The sequence below is a fragment of the Grus americana genome, chromosome 6 (assembly GCF_028858705.1).
Source record: "Grus americana isolate bGruAme1 chromosome 6, bGruAme1.mat, whole genome shotgun sequence".
NCBI classification, from domain to species: Eukaryota; Metazoa; Chordata; class Aves; order Gruiformes; family Gruidae; genus Grus; species Grus americana.
This window is the reverse complement of record NC_072857.1, coordinates 28,517,388-28,538,042: the sequence shown is the minus strand read 5'-3', so window position 1 is coordinate 28,538,042 and position 20,655 is coordinate 28,517,388. Positions and strand designations below refer to the sequence as shown.

Here is a 20,655-nt window from a genome sequence, read left to right as displayed (position 1 = left end):
AAGAAGAGAGAAACAGAAAACAGTTGCAGGCCAGAGAGGAGGGAACCTTTCCAGTGAGTGATCCAAGGAGTTTAGCCCATTCAGCTCCTCCAAAAGTTCAGAGCTGATGACATTTACAAACATATTTCCTCAGAACAAAGATTTAGACAACACTTGCTTATCAAACAAGAATCAATGCTGAAAGCTGGCACTGGACACATCCAAACTGAAAGCCAAGACACTTGTTTTGAAAAGCGACAGTAACCTGTCCTTCGCCCAGCCCAACACATCCTCTTCCAAACCATCAAGTGGGAATTGCCTGGTATTTCCCAACATTCAGTATTCTGTTAAGTATGCGAGGGGAGCCGAAACTGGAAAACAAGTTCTCAGGGTTATAAGGTTATGACGCAGAGATGGAACACACTAAAATCATTCAAAATCTGCAGAGTCAACATTCCCTAGGCCAGCTAAATAAGTGCTGCTACTACTAACCTAACACAGCAGTGGTTTGAGGTTTTTTGTTGTTGGTTTGAGGTTGTGGGGGTTTTGTTTGGGGGGTGGGGAGGATTTTTTTTTTTTAATCCTCCTCCAGTAAGCAAGAGCTCTAGCACCACAGATGTTGCAACGAAGCCAGCAAGAGGCAGCTTCACAACAACTGCACAAGGACATGGTGTTCACCTCTGGGCCCCAGGCGCTAGTGAGCAGAGGCAGCTCACTGAAGTGACAGTGGAAGGGAAAGGTTAAGGCCCCGCAGTTAACGGGGGCATCATCATCACCTCAGCTTCTGCTTCAAAACTCTGGAAGGCAAGACTAGCCAAGGCCAGAGGAAGATGCATCAGGAATTAGGAACTTGGTGGGAAGACAGGACATTGGGGAAGCCAGCTGTATATTATCAGTCCAGAGGCTGGTTTCTTTCTGTCTAGGTATAGACACAGAAAACCAGAAGCTTGTCTGGGGGTTTTCTGGGGTTTTGGTTTGGGGTTTTTTTGGGAGGTGGGTGTTGGTTGGTTGGCTTTGGTGGTGGGTTGGTTGTTGGTGGTTGGGTTTTTTTTTTGGGGGGGGGTGGGGGTGGGGGTGGTGTTTGGTTTTTTGTGCCGTTTGGTTTGTTTTTTAACAGGGTCAGAGGGTTGCTTACTCTCTTCCCTTCACCTTAAACACATCTCGTTACCTATTACCTTAAGCAGTTTTTTTGCTAAATTGTCAAAATTTCAGAGCAGCTATTGACAGTGAAGAGCACTGAACACATCCCATTTCATTACACTGTAGTGATCTAATACACTGTATTGTGCATTGATCTGATACACTGTATTCTACATTACACTGTAATGATCTGATATTGTCTGCACTTACGTCAATCACTTTTCAAACACTGAGTCATCCCACATGAGGAAAAGCCTCACATACCTCTCTAACGCAAGACGAGCTAAGAGACAAAGGAAAGATCTACTTTCACTCCTAAATGGTAGGAATATTCCCTATCCTCTCCATACAATGTATCTCGTTACTAGTTTCTCATAGAAAGTACAGTAAATTGTTCAGTTATCTGCCAGGATGAGTAGTATTTAGCCTTGCTTGTAAGTGGTCCCCATTAGAACTACAGGTCTAATTCTGATCAAGACGCCAGGTCACACTGTAGTATATTAGCATTACCGCTTCCTTAAACTGAAAAGCATCGATATTCAGTACACATTAAATCTAGTCTTTCTGAACAGGTTTAAGCATATGAAGACCATTCAAGACCTAAAGATTTTTTCCTAGGATTTTAAAAATCACACTTTTTATCAAGTGGAAGTACTTCTAGTAGTCCCTATACTCTATATAGAAGTAATCTATATAGTCTAGACTATCCACTGGCTGGGTAGCAGGTGGAAGTCACAGCACTGCCAGCTTATTAAGGATGCCTGAAACCTCACAGCTCAAAAAAATAAGACACCATTAATAACAGCTGCACATTTCTTTGAGAGGTTTCAATTGCTTGGGAACCAGGGTTTGGTTGTTAGTGGTATTTTTTTAAATAGCTAAATGCACCTCCAGCTAATTTTTTTTTTTGTAGTGTTTTAAACAAACCAGTTCAACTGATTCAGAAGATCTTACTGAAGCAATTCAGATTAAAAAAAGATAAAGATAAATTAAAAAGAAGGAATGGGAGCTATGTCAGATGGAAAGGGTAATATGCAATACCGACACAGTTAGGGCCAACAAGCAAGAGCACATGAAGATCACAGAGGGTTAAAAGATGCTTTGTTTTTATTGGGAGATGAGCAATCTAGTGGGTTTATTTTCAAATGTTTGCACTTTCAGAACAACATATTAGAAAAAAACAGTTCGTCACCTTTAACAGATAGTTTGATTTTCTCTGTATCAGATACAGTCAATAATGTGTCTTCCACTAACTGGATAAAACTATTTTCCACTACTTGAAATTGTACTGCAGAATACATTCACCAGGCAACTATGATAGTGTTTATAACGTGATCACAGTACACTACTGGGTTGTTGGTTTTTTTCCTTAAGTATAAGGAACATACTGGGGAAAAAGCCAAGTACTGGAAGTCCCAATAACACCCACTGTTTACAATGCAATCAAATGTTAACACAAGATAAAGATACTTCAAATGCTGTTTATTTTTCCTCAATTCTACCTTATATGAAGATATTTAAAGTATGTTTATATTCTCAGCTATCCTCCACAGAGTGGCTAGTGTTACTAATTAAACAGCCAACAGAAAAAGGAATAGTTGGAAGCATTTATTCATGTGCTTTACACATTTGGGACAATTTCAAAAGGGATTGATTACCCCTTTTACTAATTTTTAAAGTAGTAAGCAAGCCAGAAAAAACACTTCTCACTTATATTTACAAAAGAATTTCACAGCATATGTTTATATCTGTATTCATACAATGGTACAGGAGTACATCTAGGACTAAATTATCTGCCATGCTTTGGCTACCAGGAAACTGGACATAGTCATCCTCACTTCTCTTCTGCTGTGGAGTCACCAGCCAGGTAGGTCTGCTATAGCTACAGCGTTTGTGCACATTAACTTTCAAGCCCTGTTCTGCTATCAGAATATAGTTAAAGCAGACAAGCAAACAACCCACAAACACCTTCCGGCTAATGTTTATAATGATCCAGATGATTCTGAACCTTTTGACATAATTGCCCCAATGCTTGCTGACCGGTATGTACAATTCTGGTTTCTGAAAGAGCCATTGAGCAATTAAGTATCACAGCACAAGGATATTCTTTTTAGTCAGCCTACAATCTCTATTTCCAGCTCTCACACAACTTTTAAAACCTCCAAACTAGAATTATTCATATCCTCATTAGTTTTAATGAAGAAAAGCTGGGGTTCCAAATGCTGCAATTATCAGGTTTTCCTCTCCTGTATATGGCCAATCATCAAGTTTTCTAAACTTTGAAGTGGCACGGCTAATCAGCGTAGTTACAAAATCCTTTACACTGCACCATAATCCTTTTTCACACATTTTTTTTTTTTTTTTTTTTTTTTTGGCCGAGGAGGTGAAAATCAACTCTTTTGCAATATTTTGACTTCATGAAAAAGAGCTTGTTGGTTGGCAATCTCTATGAAGATGAAGCAGTATATACTTTTTTAAAAAAAAAAAAAGCCTACACACCTATGGTAAAACCTCACTGAAGAGCCGTACCTGTGAGGCAGGACAAGGAGCTGTCCGAGAGGCACCTTCTCCCGGAGCAGAGGACTCCAGAAGAAGGTGCATGAAGTGGTATAGGACAGTTCTTAGGAATCTTAATTGAACATCTAATAAGTATTTATTCACATATTCCCTGCCTGCAACAAACAAATGGAATTTCTTTGAACAGAGGATGCGATAAAAATTAGACTGAAATGGCAGCAAAATCTCTGAAACTTGTGAGCTACTATAGCAAAGAGGGCCAGTTCAAAGCAGTGCAGTGAAAGGAGTGAAAGATGGTCCTAATTTCCCAAGGACATTTTTGTCCCATTCTGGTGTATTATTGCCTAGTAACATACAATTTGAAACTAATATTCTTCTTGTAGCAGTTGCAAGCAAAGAACAGGAGCCTCAAGTCCTCGTACACCACAGCAGCACCACCACTTCATGAACACTAGCAGCGCCACCTTCCCCCTACCCAGAACAACCTCTGCTTCTCAACACTTTGGGCAAGCACAGAGCCCACAAAAGGAATTACTGCGGGAAACTGTTTGGGGGAAAAATCAAAGTTTTATGTTTGTGTCAGAGTAGTTTAAATGCAGATCAGTTCCTGTACAGTTCAGAGGGCAAGAGCAGCAGGACTGGGTAGAGACAGACAACACTTCTGAAAACAAATGCATGCTTAGGCCGGCTCAAGGCTGCCAGGAAACCACAGCCAAAGCAAAACTAAGCGTAAGAAACACTCATTGTCTTTCAGTGGCCCTACTGGAAAAGCAGAGCCTTCATATACTGAAGTAAAAGTCCCTTTTCCAGGGTCACGGGCAACCTATGAGGCTAAGTACAGCTGTACACAACTGCTGCCATCTTCTCTTTCACATGGGAAGACCAGGACAGCAGTCTAAAATAGTTACAGGGAAATGAACATAAATCACTCATGTAAGAGTAAAGAGACCATATATAGCTATAAGCCCTTTGCTGTATCTCGAGTCAGCTTCATGAGGGCTAGAAGGGGCAGGGAAAGTTTCTGAAGAAGGGATTCTGAACACAAAAATGCCATATCTTTCTAGGCTTTCATCTTAACAAAAGCAAAAAAAAAAAACCTTTTAAAGGAGGGAAAAAGAAAACAACCTTTGCTGAAGTGTATTTTATATTTGATTTAGTAGATTAATTGCAACTGTCTCCAAATGAATTTACTTTTCCACTTCGTGTTTATACAAGGGACTCTATTAATAGAGTTCTAGATACGAAGGTATAACTTGAATTGCCGTTAAGTGAATGGCAGCATGATGCTACTATACAGCAAGAGAAAATAGAAGCTGTCATTTAAAAGGAGAAATTAAAATTCTTCACCCCTGTCCTGTTTTTTGGCTGGGATAGAGTTAATTTTCACTAGAAGCTGAGAGGGGACGCAGCCAGGACAGCTGGCCCAAACTAGCCGAAGGGGCATTCCAATTCCATAGGTATGGCTAGGGGAGTTGGCCGGGGAGTAGGGGTCACTGCTTGGGAACGGACTGGGCATCAGGCTCTGGGTGGTGAGCAAATTGCATTGTGTATCACCCACGTTGTATATACTTTTATTAGTGTTGTTGTTTTCCTTCGCTGTCCTAGTAAACTGCCCTTATCCCAACCCATGAGTTTTACCTTTTGCTTCTGATTCTCCTCCCCATTCCACCAGGGAGGAGGGAACAAGCAGCCACATGGTGCTTTGGTGTGCTGGATGGGACCAAACCATGACAATCCCTTTATTCATCAGTTACTACAGCCAGTTGGTGGGGAGGGGGGCCAGAAATAAGAACTACAGTTCTATACAAGCATTATAAATAAAGCCAGTGAGTAGTTTCAGCTTCGCATAGATCTGATAACTTGAAATTAAATACACCACACATGGTTATCAAAGCTCCTCACATAATACATTTCATATCTACCTTCAGCAGTTTGGCTTCAATGTCACAAAGGTAAAGTATCTTAAGACACCTAGATCCTGTTGCTGTATTGTTTGTTCATCTCACTATCATTATTCTATACTGACCTATAGGAACTTCTTGATCATACAGGTTTTTTCCTTACAGCTTTGAATGCTATGGGTTAGATATGACATGTAAGTAAAAGTTTGGGAAGATCTTCCTTAAAGGCTGAACATAAAACGATGTAAGAAGAAACATGCCATCTAAGAAAAACTTTTCAGAAGTGTTAATATAAAATGCATTAGCACCATATGAAAGACTCCTCAGATTTTAAACATGTAAAACATTAAGATCAGGAACATCTCAGTACTCTGAAATTCAGTTCTTTGATTTCTTATCGGTCAGTAATCTCTATGTAGTCCCAGAAGGCAAGCAATCATAACTTGAAAGTGCCACTAATATGACCTGGGTCAAGCTAAACCTAGCAGTTTAAGCTTAGGACCTCAATCAACAGCAAATGACTTTTCTTCAGCAAAAGAAGAGCAAGTCTTCATCTTCTCTAATGGAGGTTCTTCCAAGAAAATGATTAGCAGCTTGATTACATTAACTTTAAGGTATAATTCTCATGAGGATAATAAAATAGACTATGGTAGATTGTGCAACCAAGTTAAAAATGCACAGGGAAAAAGTGTACTTTTTTAAAAAACATGCTAATTACTATAATTATTATAGCCTGCTAAATAATCACATAACAGTAGAACTTGAGTTCCTCAAAAAGTTAGCTCTTATTTTATTTGAAAAAGCAAGGAAGACACAAAATTGTTTTGCTAAAAGGAGGACAGAAACAAAAAACCCCCACACCCATAGATTTAAAACTAGCTACTTTTAATTAGGAAGAAATCACACACCACATGAAAAAATACAACTTTGCAAAAACAGTGGTATATGGCCATGTACTATTTTTATGCTGTTCTAGGAAGCCACGTAATGCACATCTGCATACTTGACTAAATCTTCATGCATTTTTGTCTTAAGATTTGACTATTGCTTGTCTTCAACTCAATTTTCAACATGCAACAGAAAAAGCATCTCCAAAATGAAGCCGCCAACCAAGCTGAAGTGTACATATGTCAACTTCATTAATTTAAAACAACGTTTTAGAATTACCCTTTGCCATATATTGTTTGCAACTGACATTCCTTGTCATTCTTCTACCACAAGATAAATGTATTTTAAACAGATGGGAAGTAAAGGCTATTTTTATTCCCCAAGATTCAACTATGGTTATCAAGCATTTCTTACCAGACATTTTTATCCTACAGTTTCTTCTGTCACAGGAAGCATGGGTTCCATCAACCAAGGAGCCTCGAACTGAACAACCTAGAGGCAGCCTACAAGCCCTAAATTTTTTCCTCCAGTTCTAGCACTCCCTTCTAAAGAAGGAACTGTACAGACCACCTCCCAGAAGCCTGCGTTTCTTTGCTGCAGCTGCTCTCTGGCCACAGAGCCTGACCTCAGGTAACAGCAGAGAGCAGTGAAGTTCACAATTGCACTCGTAGTGCACAGCCTGATCTTCCTCCACAAACCCAGACTTCTGATACCCAGAAAGGGGTGTCCTCACTGTGAGCTCAGGCTGTCAACTACTTGTACCAGCTGGTTCCAAAACAGGATGCTTCCTTCTTCACTACGGCCCCTGCCCTCGGCACAGGCAACGGCAAGTGCGCTCCAAAATCTGTTTTTTGAAGTCTGCTTTGCTCTACACTACTTCTCACATTTGTCCAAAATGGTTCTAACAGATAAATTTCAGTGATCCTTCAGATTCAGGCATCCCATTTTGATTCTCAAATCCAAGTGATTTGCAGAATCTCTCCTACTTTCAGGTAATGCAGTGAAATCCTGAAAGCTGCAAACTCTTCAAACCTGAGGAAAATATCGACAATTTTCCTTCATTCAAACAGCCACTTTCAGTTATATGAATAGACAGTACTTCCACTAGAAAATAAGAGTTTGAGGATGAGCTAAACACGCCAATGGAAAAAAAAAATGAAGACATTCAGAGAGATGAATATACAATAAGCAGCATTATCCACTATTCAACCACAAAAGTGAACTTAAGGAAGTGTGTGTCATCCTTTTGTGGTTAGTTACCACACAAACCTGAAGTTGAGATAACCTTTATACATTTCAGGACACAAGTTGCCCCCAAAGGTCAGGATGTTTTTAAAAAGAGTTTTTCTTATTTCTGCCCCTCAAGCATCCATAGCAGCTACTGTTGCAAAATGACCAATAAACAAGTCAATAATCAATTCCTGCATCACTCATCTTCCCCTCCTTACTGTCAGCTACTCTTCCTCAGCTTTGACTTCTGGATTACCTGGCCTATCTCCTAACAGGGAGGGAATCTTTAAAAAATGGATGCAATTAAATGTCTGCATAGAGCTTGGGGTAAGAGAGCAAGAATCAGACTACTAGCACTACAACAGCAAGAGAACAACTCTAACAGCTTCATCAGAATTAAAAAAAAAAACAAACCACCAAACCCACACACAAAACCACCACACATGAAGGAACTGGTACATGTCGAGCCAGCACTGAATGGATTCAGTCAAGGGCTTACAGAAGGCAGCAGCACAGCAAATACGTTCTCATGCTAGAAAGTTTAGAATATTTTTAACAGTATTTCATTTTTTCCAGCTAGACTACTTAATCCTGGATGTTATTTCTTATAACATTTTCCTGAATGCACATTTTTTATTTATTTAAGGATTTTTTTAAACCTTCTTTTTGTTTGGCTAATGAGCTGAACTTCAACTACATAGAAGTAGCATTGTATCTTGACCCTCAAATGTGTAATTGTGAATATAAGATTTTTTTTTTACTTTTTTTTTTTTTTACTTAGGTTGAACTGTTGTTCTGTCTTCGAAGAAAGGGAAGAAAACTAAAAGCCCTCAAGACTTGAGTCTTCGAATTACTGTAACTTAGTTTTTATATTAATGCCATCTTCGCAGAATGATAATAGAACGAACAACAGGAAAGCATTAATACTGAAGAGAAGCAGGTTATGAACACAGTCAGCCTTCTGGTTCTTTGCAAAAGATACTTCTAAACTCCCCAAAAGATGAAGGTGTGGTCTCTTATTCATACATATGCTCAAAAGATATTTACTGTATGACAAGTATATCAAAGGACAGTGCCGCCTCCATCCCTACAGCCTTTCACATACATCAGCCTCCAACCCCACAAAGCGGGCACTAACTCACACTTACCTGGCTCTTTCAACAGAGGTCTACTATACTTCAGCTACAAAGCTGCCTCCTCAGCTGAAGTATGGAATCAGTGCCCTTTTCAACCTTTTGAAGTCAAACTTAGCCAGGCTTTCTGTTAGGCTCAATACTGCACGTACTGGGAAGCTGCCACATAACCAGGTTATGTGTGCAGTTTTAATGGCAATATTTATGGTATTTTCCTTCAAACATGTCAACTGTGCCTCAAATAAAATAAGGGTTGATGTCCCAAACCAAACAAGAATTAGGTTGAGTTTGGGTTCTTTTCTAAACTTTTGGGAAGGATTTGCTATCATAATAGCAACGGTATTAGGCCATCTCACTAGAACACCATTACAATATCCCCATTACAACAGGAGAATTCCAAAATACAAACCCCAAAAACTGTTTGAAACTGCTGAAACGTAAGTGAGATTTCTACCACTGTTTCACAACTTAAAATAATCTTCAACTTTCTGGAGGAAAGTCACAGAAATTAGAAAAGAACATTACATAGGAGATGTGTACCTATCAAAAGTAATGCAAACTTACTACACTGAAATAGTTTCCCAAAAACAGTACCAACTCCAACTCCTTAAGCCAGAACACAGTCACTTCTGAAAAGGAATGAAACGCCAACACAAAACCTCACCTCCTCCTCCACCACTCTTACACAAGTAGGTATAACACAGTAGGCATTTATAATTCTGTGTATTGAAGTAGTCTTTGGAGCCCTCTCTTGAAAACAGAGCAAAAAGCCCCCTCTTCAATCCATTTGCAATCTAAGTAGGACAAGGGAAATAATAATCCAAGGCAAATAATTCTATGTAGTGGTTTATATTTTAAGAACTCAGCTTATTTTATAGCAAGACAACACACCAAGTTATCTTTCCACAACAAGGTTACATTATTTTCACAATGCATATCACTCCCTTGGTAAACATTAACATGTGTGTGCTTATATGCACTTAAGCATCAACACGTGTATATAGAATTCCAAGTATTTGTTACATCAGTGAAAATCATTAAGAAGAAGTAAGCATCTTCCACCAGTTTATGCTTACACAAAGAGATATTAAACAACTTTTCGTCACGACATTTGAACATCGGTTCTACTCACCATTCGTTAGCAGATGCCCTTAGAATGACCTTCCCTCCCTCCATCCCTCTCATTGTTTAAGGAACAGAAACTCAAGTAACTTCAGTTGTCCGACCACCAATTAGCTACAGTACTTAGTGCCAGATGACAAAACACATTTTCAGGTCAAGAGAAAGTGTTATGGTTGCACAGCTGAATACTCTCCAAAACCCAAATGACCCAGGTCCCAAACCTTCTACCTGCTGTGGCTTTAATACTCTTTTGCTTAAAATGCCAAAATACAAATCAGATAATAGAGGGATCAATAGAAAATCAAATTAGAAAAGCACAAATTTCAGATTTGCATGTATCTTACATTAAAAGGATTTTAACTCCAAAATCCCCCTCTTAGCATTTAAATAGGCAATCTTATTCCAAAACTATGAGGAATCTTATTAGTGTCACAGATTCACTGTCAGAGTTAATTCCTTTTTTTTTTTTTTTAAATATCTGAGAAAAGTAATGAATACTTATCACAAACAGAAAAACTTGGGTGGTTACAGATGTTCACAGATAGAGTCCACAGTTCAGAATGTTCAAACACAAACATTACACCGGAAAAACTAAGAGTTTGGAGTCCGTGTGGTAAGAATCTTCATAGCCACATTTTAACTTTCAAAGTAGGTAGAGCTGAAATAAGTAACCCTCATAACCCTTATAATATGCTCCAAGACAATATCTATTCTAAGAAAAACTACACTATACAGCACTAAATATGTAAAAGCTTATAATTTTTTCTAGGATAAATAGGAGGTTAATTTATGCATACAGGCACTGTGTTATGGCTCTAAATCTACAAAACTGAATTTTCTTTAATAAGCTAAGCAACATTTGACCAGGTGTCTGTTCTTAAAGCTATGAACTTGTCTTGAAGTACATTGCTAGACCTGAAGTTTATTACAAGAATGTTTCCAGTAACCAGAAACACATGATAGTGTAATTGCACACCCCGGAATGTAATACCACACTTAAAAAATGGTTATTTTAATGATTACGTTAATGAGTTCTGAACTTCCAACCTATGTGCACACAGTTTCATAATTACACAGCTTGAAATCCTCATCAGCAAATCCAAATGCTCCTGAAATCCAAATCATTTTATAATCTTGAATAATGCATGGCACCTCTGCAGCAAGAAATTAAAACAAATTTCATAAAAATGCAAAGCTTCATAATCTGTATTCTAAAAGAAACTGCATTACTGAAATAGTGTTGCTTAGTAAGTACTAACGATGGTGATTTTTTCCTCCCCTTCCCTCTGGTGCACACAGTTCAGATCCCACTTCAAAAATAAACAGACTAACTCCTATCAAAATATCTTTTTTTATATATATACACATATATAAAGGAGATATATATATATATATATGGTGGTTCACAGCATACCCTACTATACGAGACTGAACTCAGACATCTGTTTCCTAAACAAGCATTTGATCAAAATGGCATAAAACTTTTTCTCCCTGAAAAGTGTGAAAACATTTATTTTTTTTTAAATAGGCTGCAGCTTGACTGGCTTGCATACTATTTCATCAACAGCAAAACCAAAACTCCATCTCAGTTCATCAAAGGGCCACCAAATCAAGGTCTACAGCTCTTCCGCAAGAGCGACCTCCCATCCCCAATGCCTTTGTTTGTTTTAAAAACTACAGGTAAAGCCTCGATAAACTCAACAGAGGTTTGTAGCAAGCATTGGCACTACCCTTTTGAACAAGTTAAAAAGCCTGTGACTCGAGATGAGGGTAAAAGCCATCATCACAATCAATGCAAAAGGATAGATCCTCCATTTTCTCTAGGATTTTCTTGTGTCTCATGTCTCTTCTCCATATTTTAAGGTGCAGAAAAAGATAAAGGTAATTTTTAAAATACGCCATTTCTAATACTTCCCTTCTTTGTAGATGTATGATGCATAGCTAATTATCAGACACCTAGAGAATACTTACACTGGGACTCCCTTGAAAAAAAACAGAAGTTACATGGAGGTTTTATTCACAGTACTGTTTTGTCTTTATATCTTCATCGCCCAGAACTAGCTAAGAATATTTAAGTAAACAAATACTGTCAGCAGTAGCAATTTCATATCCCAATAAGTTTGATTATGGGAAATCACAACTGAAACCTATTACAAATTGTTCATATAACGAAGAAACAATACTCTGAATCTAACAGATAAGAACACTGTATCATGCCTTTGGAGGCTGTAATCACATTATTCAGAATAAAAGTTAAATCCGTTTTAATTTTTACCAATTTAGGGTTTGAAAGAAGAATGGATTATTAGTTACCCTTTTTGTTAATCAAATTTTAAGATTTCCACTGATCTGTACGATCTCATTACTGAAGCCACAAAATATGAATGCAAAACCAAAAGCAGGAAGGAAGAGTCACAGAGACAAATATCTACACATATTCTGGCAGAGATATTAACCACAGCCTGAAAGTTATGCTTGGAAAACATACATTAAACCAAATCAAAGAACAACAGCCCTTACATACTAGTTTTGACAAATTTCTGCAATTCATTTTTCCCAAATTGAACATATCAGGCTTTTTATTTACTAATCCCTATTTTACCTCATTAGCACCAAGGAACTACACACAAGCATTTGCTGCCTCTGGACAACAGCTCTCTCAAGGCGTTCAAACTTACGGAAGTGTAACTAAGATTCTGCCAGAAGCATTAAGCATCAAAAGTTTGAAGCCTGTATTTGCCGCAATCGGCTTAACAGTCAATGAAAGTACACACATTAGAACAATAACTTGGCTGTGGTATTCATCAACTAAATGTCCTAAAACATTGCGTGCCAAAAAAATCTAGTCCAGAGCAACAGTCACCACCTTATAGAAAAAAAGCTGTGATTTTTTTTTCTTTGATGCTTGCCTTCTTTGGTGCAGATTTTATGAAAGACACAGAGCATCCAAGTTATAATACACCAATTTGGACTATCCTGTGTCCACTGCACACTTAAAATGCCACCCCTACATTATAAGAAACTAACATCATTAAATTGTTTTCTTTACTACCAGACATCTCTCTCATACTTATTCTTTATAGTGAAAGGAATTTTTTTTTAAAAAACTTCTCCAGGGAAAAGCTGACTAACATGCAACAACTTGTAGAGCAGCCTACAGAAAAACAAAACAGAACACTGCAGCATGTACTTCAATAGGTAAAAATTCTCAGCTGTAATCAAGTCTTATGTATCTTGCTTTGGTTTTCTGAAACAAGTGTAATATACTGTTGTGCAACAAATTGAAGAAAAAACTCCATTCTGCATTCCAGTTATCAGAAAGTTACAAAACCCTAGAGAAAATACTAGAAAGCTCAATTGCACAGAAGTCCACAGTTTGAATCACATTTCTCTAACTTAAGTATGCATTACTCACACGGATCATATATTCGAGAATCAAACCATACAACAAAAAGATCCATAAAGCGTGACACTTTCAGGCTTTGCTGACCCACTGGAAAGTAATTTAAACAAGCCAGCACTGAGGTCTCTGCCACTGATTCACAGGGGAAGTTTTTAAAGCAGCAATGCTGTAACTCCCTGTTAAGAGAAATTCCCTTGGAATTCCACAGCATTCTGTTTGTTCTTTAAACTATCAAGATACTCCTGCCCACTTGCCTTCTTATTCTGACTTCATTTTACCATATTTCAGCTTGCTCGTATAAAGAATTTTCCTTATCACCTCAGACACTCATCAGCAACATTTTCTCTACTTACTTACCTAAAAGTTACTTTAGTTCTGATTTCCTTCTCCATTTCACGAGGAATTTGATGGTTGGAGGGAACAGAAACTGTTCAAAGGTAGACTTACTTCAGTATAACTTAATTTAAATAAGCATTGCACATTAGAGTGTGCAGTCACTTTCACAGCCAGAATAACAACCCTGAAGCTCTACAGAGCCAAACCCCGGTCAGGGATTAACTTCTGTATAAGCGCTATATCCAGCCAGCCAGCACTCCCAGTGACTAAACCTGCCTGGAAACAACGGAAAAGTTCAGAATCCACTGACAGAAAACATGCCTGTCAGGTACTTGCAGAGATATTTCCTTTGTATAATTACATCAGTCTTGAAGTTTATGATATCTGCTTCTGAATCCAAATGTTTTTGTTGTTTTACTGAAACAACTGCTCCAAACCAGCCTCATCCTCACAATACCGTCACTGAGACTAAAAATACTGCAAACGCCTCTGTCTGAAGTAAGGCTTAAGAGAGTTACGTAGCATCCTCTACAAAAACAACTTCAGCCAGATCTTCAGGTTCTTACCAGGAGCATGCACAGGCTCAATAACCATTTTGAACAGACAGCAGATGATTTCTTTAGCATTTGGAGACCTTCCAGGAGACATGTTTTCTCAATATTGCATTTCTGCTGGTAGTGAACTGAGAAGGAAGAATTCATTCATTTTGCTATTTAATATTTCATTAAATGCTTAGCTAAAATAAGTATCTGAGCTACACTTAATTCATATCATTTACTTGATATCATCATTAGAAACACTTAAATGACAGTTACAATCCCTACCAATCTTGAAACAACATCACTGTTTCAGCATTTCATTGATGTTGCTTTGTGTCCTTCAAAAAGCTTCTGCTGCTGTTAAAAAACATAAGCCACCTATACAACAAAGGAGATATCCAAGCAAAAACTATTTCTAAGACCATATTGGCACCCTGCTATTTCAGTATGAGTGCAATGCCCATCACAATCACATACCCTTCTTTTTCCTTCCACTCCTAAAAAAAAACAAACCCTACACAAAAAATACACCAAACACCCCCCGTATACTTAAAGCAGTGGAACTGCTAACAAACAGGCCTCTGGAAAGGTTAAAGCAACACCACCTTCTAGGATGACAAGCCTAGATCTTTTGCCAGCAGGACAGGTCAGGAAGTAGTATCTTTACATAAATGTTCAATAGCTTTGCTGGCCAAATTGTAGATACTGCGATACTGCCCTTGCAAACAGTCTTACCAAACCAAAACCAACCAAAACACCCAGCACCCTGACAGCAGACCATCATACCCTACTTCAGAAGGGCCCTGATGATAAAAGCATAGCAGAAAGCATGCTTTGCTTGCATTTAATCCTGTCAAAGCATGAACATCTATGTTAGGTTAGAAACTGTATTTTCCCTGTAGACTTTTATATGTATTCAGAGAGCCTAACTGTTCCGATCTAGGAAGTTATTAAGAGTTTAAACTTCTGCTATAAGCTAAGCAAGTTTTAACTTATTAACATAGAGCTTCATCTCCCCAGGTGTTTGTATTTGAAAATGATTCCACATAAAAATCAGAGGGAAATCTAGATGGGTACATTAAGTTTATGCATTTAAGACATGTGCCAAGCAAAGACTCAATGTACACAACAATATGAAGGGAAATGTTTTATACTCATCTTTTGCACAGCATAGACATTTTCTTGGGGCATTTGTTTCCTCAAGAAAAAAAGTAATTTCAAAGAAGAAATACCTGTTAAGAGCAGTGCACAAAGACGACTCCATTTATAGCTTCAACACAGTAATAACAGACAATTTAAATAGCATGTTTTTATTCAAATGACAAAATTTGGGTTTTGTACTTAATTAGATCCATCATTCAGAGTAATCAGGACACAAACTACTTGCTAGATAAGTCAAGTGAAAACAAGCTATTTTAAAACTATTCAACGCTAGCTTTGACATCCAATTCAGGCCACAGATTATTGCCACTGAGGCAGTGGCAGCAAGAGGGGCTCTCACCATAAAGAATTTCCAAAGCATTTTCACATGACACATGTTACCAAGTACATATAATACTAATTTAGACCTGTTTTATATGCAAATAGAACAAGTCACCCTCTCCAACATGCATAACTGTGCAGTTGACAGCAATTAATGTCATCCACTGTACTGCATATTTGCTCAATGTTGACTAATTTTGAGTTCAAGAGGAAACCATGAAGTTAATATAAGTAGAGCTCAAAAACACTGCCATTCCCACTAACACACATTATGCATCCCAGTGCCATCATTTCATAACGTTGGAAAGTGACCATTTATCCCATCTTTTTGTTCTCTCTCAATTATTTCCCGACCCATGGCAGCACTTGCTGCTTACCTCATGAGTAGCTGTGCCTCCTTAACGGTCTATTGTTAAGGGCTGTCAAAAGCTTTTGAAATTCCAAATAAATTATATCCGATAGCTCTCTCTGATTCACTGTTTTGTTGCCACAGTGAAAGAATTTCAATATATTAGCAAACACATTTTCTTTTGGAAGAAACTGTGCTAATTTACTGCTATCAAAAGTACAATCTAGAGCACATTAACACCTAAAAAAGCATCAGCTAGTTTCCTCTGCCACTAAAGAGCAGCTTGATGGTCAGCAATGCCAAACACACCTTTGGTTAAAGGCACTGAAGTTAAGTACACTTATTTTTATTTAGAGTATCTCATTTCATGGGAGACTGGCCAATATTCTGTGTGGAATAGCACTGGCAAAGGCTCAAAGGCTAACAGGCCACAGTAAAACTATTAAAAATATGTATTTGTAAGCCTTCAATAGGGCTGGTTCTTTATTATCAGATCATACCAAACCTTGTAAGCAGTTGGTATGGACAGCTCCTTATACGTGCTATGAAGAGGCAATGGCCCAATTCCACTCTCAACCAAAAGAATTCTTTGACCTCTCAACCAGCAGTCCCCTTACACAATTACATGATTCTCCCCTAGTTTAATCCAAAAACCTCATTTGTCACTGCAGCTGCTGCTGTTCAGTAAGTCTTACTTACCACTGTTTCACCAAAGCCTTCTGAAGAAGATAGTAGTGATGCATCACATGTAATTGAGACATCACAGGACGAGAAATCAAGAAGTTGGCTGTATTCTTAAACCACTCCAGACCACTTCACAGCAAGAAAGATCTTGGTTTGCCAGTGTTTGTTTCCTCAAGGCAGCCTCAGAACTACAGAGTCCCACCTAACACTATTATAACAGAAGATGGTTAAATCTACACCTGTGTGTGAACTGAAAAACTTCATCAGCAACACATACTCAAACAAGGACACCCACCACCAAAGTACAGCAAAGGCTTTGGCAACAAGTTAAAAATCGGATGGTATGTCAAATACTCTGCAAACTACTGTTCATACTTGCATAAGTGTTCCTGTATCAGTACTTCAAATAAAAATGAACATGTCCAGCAGGATTTCCTCTATTAACTGATTAACATTTCCCTTTGATGCACTATCTCATTTTATGACATCTTATGCTTATGGTCTTATCCTTATATACAGCTGTGTCAGTCTCAGAACCCAATCTTTAGTCTCCAAACACTACTGGAAAAAGGCCTTAGGGTGTTTTAAGTACACTTTCAGTAAATATGGATAAGCAAGAAAAACAAGTCTGAAAAAAAGAACATATACCAAACAGAGCTCCATTGTTTTTAAGAATTCCCACACAAACCACCATAAAATGACACTGAAGTACATCTTCGACAATTTTCTAAGAAAAACAGCATCCCATTAATCATAAGCAAAACACTGCACTTTGTTCAATGACTTAATACAATCAACAGCATACAAAACTAGCATTTCTGTTTGCAACACACAAAATTATTTTTGAAGTCACCAAGCATATGGCACTGTAAATAGACAAAGCTATTTGTCTGAAACTACAGGCATATCCCATATTTGGATCTTCAGTTTCTAGTCACTAAATTTTTTCCTCTGATTTTATGAAGGGAAAAAAAACCCAGCAACATATTATAAATTATACTCTTCCTCCTCTATGCTGAAATAAGTCATGATTTAGTTTCCCAAAACTAAATTTTCCTGATAATTACAAAAACATTAAAAAGGGCTTCTTTGCAGCTACTACTTCTGTACTCAGAAAGGACATCTATCTTATTTGAATTGAAAGTTAGAGACTCATAGCTTTTAAAATTAGTAACTGCTTAGACTTTCAGTAGCAAATCACAGGAACTCCTCCTGAAATTTAACACAGTTGAAGCAGCTGTTCTTGTCATTGCAGAATTTGTCACACATATTCAACCATGACATTTGAATGATTCTCAAGAACTTAATTCTGAGCAAAGATTATAAAAGATACTTTAAGTGGCATAAAAAAAAAAGATGTCTTGCAAAACTCATATTCCTTCACCACTCTATTTTCTTACATGTTGCATGTTGCATATTGCTTTGGTCATCCTGCCCCCCTCCCCCCTGCTCTGTCCAGTTCTACTCCAGAAACAGAGAGCTGTAGCACCTATGGGCAGATGTGTTTAATTTAAGAATATTTAACACCCAACTTCACCTGCCAGATGTCCAAGAAATGAGAAAGTAGCATTAATTATTTGAAGAGACACAGCAAAAAGCAAACATAATCTTTTCATTCAAGCTCTACCTTATCTTTGTCTTCCACAACATCTGCCAGCACATCATCTGGGTCCAGGATTCCTCCATCTGTATACTCCAGGTGGTGAATATTTACCCAGGAAGCTGGATCCTGTAAGACAGACACAAGACTTCTTAACCTAACCTTGCATGGTTTTAGGGCCATTGAACAAAGTAGCTTTGTATCCCCCCTCACTTTAATGGTGAGGCAGAAGCTTGGAGCCACTACCCAAAATTGAAACTGAGGGAATGAAAACTACAAATACGTAACTATAGACACTACCTATAGAATACTATGCAAGAGATCTTTAAAATGTACATTTCCATTACCTTATCTTTCTTTACTGAAGTTAAATAATTAAAAAGGAGAAATTAAACTTTTTTCTTTTTACAGCAGTTTATAGTTGGAATATTTAAGTTATTATCAGCACACACATGTAAATATATATATATGTATGGACATGCACCACTCCTGACAGTTTCAGGAGTGTAGGTCAGGCTATTGTAGCAAAACCCAAATAGAATAAATAAATCCCAGTTTGTTTTCACAAATAAACACTCTCAAATTCCAGTGCAACATTGTATATCATATTAACAAGGATCACATTAGTTTTCCAAAACTAATGCTTTTCTTATAATTAACTACTTCAATAACTGGGAGCTTAGCCATCATTCCATTGACCCTGAAGCCAAAAGGCTCAGAGCTCACTGCTCAACAGAAAGTTCTCCTTGACATGAAATACAATTCACGGAGCAGACACACAGTCTGTAACCACTGCCCCCAAACCATAACAGCTACCTGTGTAAACATGACTTCCACGGGGGACAGGCTAAGTGGTAGTTATGTTTGAGTTGCCCTAGTTACATTTGAACATCTATGCCATTAGGGCCAGCTAGTGTGGTTTAACAAGCACATGGCAGCTCGTTGAGTCACAGTAACATGTTTGAGTACTCTATGTTATCAGCATTGATAAATGTTGAATAGGCACATCTTCTACAGCATGCTAAAGAAAGGAAATGTGCTTAGTTAGGATTACAAACCGTATTTGAGTCCTCCACCAAACAGTATGGAGACTGGCCAGAATGTGCTAAAATTAAGGGTCAAGAAACTGGCATGGACACATGTAGCTTTGAAAAAGGTTTCAGAAATGGACGAAGAGCACTGCTGATGTACAATATGCAATCTCAATGATTCCATTTATACTACATCTATATCTCAAATCCCTTCTTCCTTGGCAAGTCTAATCTAATCAGATCACAGTTCTCAGAAGCAAAGTAACGCACAGACACACTAAATCTAGACTAGCAAGTTCCTCATCTTTAGTTTGGATATTCCCCATGTAATGAAGTCCCTGAGAAGTAGGGTTATTCCACTCCTTATTTATTTATGGGCATTCTATAACTTTGGCCATCAACTGACACAGACAGCAGATAAATCAAGACAATTCCATCATATATACAGATGCAGATCACTTGGATTAGGCCTCTTTTTTTATTTTATCATCAATAGGCAGCAGTCAGAAAACCAACCAAAAAACTTCGCACAATAACCACCCTAGCATTACCAACAGGTCAGCCCATCATGCCACTAGCAACTTTGCTGGTGAGCTCTAAACAGAATGTTTTCCCTGTGGTGACCCATCTAGCTTCCACAGGCGAGTTTCAATTCTTCCACTGACACATACAGGTTTGGGCTGGGATAGAGTTAGTTTTCTTCACAGTAGCTTTCACAACGCTATGTTTTGTATTTGTGACAGTGTTGATAACCCAGGGATGTTTTGGCTATTGCTGAACAGTGCTTACACAACATCAAAGCCTTCCCCGTTTCTCACACTGCCCCTCCACTGAGCAGACTGGGGGTGCACAAGAAGCTGGGAGGGGACACAGCCAGGGCAGCCGACCCCTGAGTGATCAAAGGGATACTCCCTACCATGTAACACTGTGCTCAGCAATAAAAGCTGGGGGAAAGGAGGCAGAAGGGGGGGGGAGGAAGGCAGAGTTGTGAGTGCAGCTTTTGTTTTACCTATTAAACTGTCTTTATCTCAGCCCCTGAGTTCTCTCACTTGTACCCTTGCGATTCTCCTCCCTACCACACTGGGCTAACCCACTGCCTTTTTACCCCCTTGCACTTGTTTGAGGGTTAAGTACATCTAAGGTACAGAACGGCTGAATAACAACCACCCAATTAAGCACATGAAAGTATCTTTATTTGTAACATGTCTATTTAATCTGGAATTTACCTCTAACTACAGTTAATTCATGTTGCACTGAAACCACCCATTTGTGAAATAGCAAATGTTTGTTCAATCTAGGTATCGGGTGTTTAAAATTACAA

The 20,655-nt window shown here is 38.2% G+C and overlaps 1 protein-coding gene across 2 annotated transcripts in view; it reads right to left on the bottom strand.

The window, feature by feature from the left end:
• The window catches only part of PARD3B (par-3 family cell polarity regulator beta), a 423,913-nt gene that overhangs the window by 376,768 nt on the left and 26,490 nt on the right, over nucleotides 1–20,655 (bottom strand). For both annotated transcript variants that reach the window (XM_054830200.1, XM_054830201.1), the window contains exon 2: nucleotides 18,331–18,432. In XM_054830200.1, coding sequence (XP_054686175.1) covers nucleotides 18,331–18,432 — 102 coding nt within the window. The remainder of the gene's footprint in view (nucleotides 1–18,330; nucleotides 18,433–20,655) is intronic.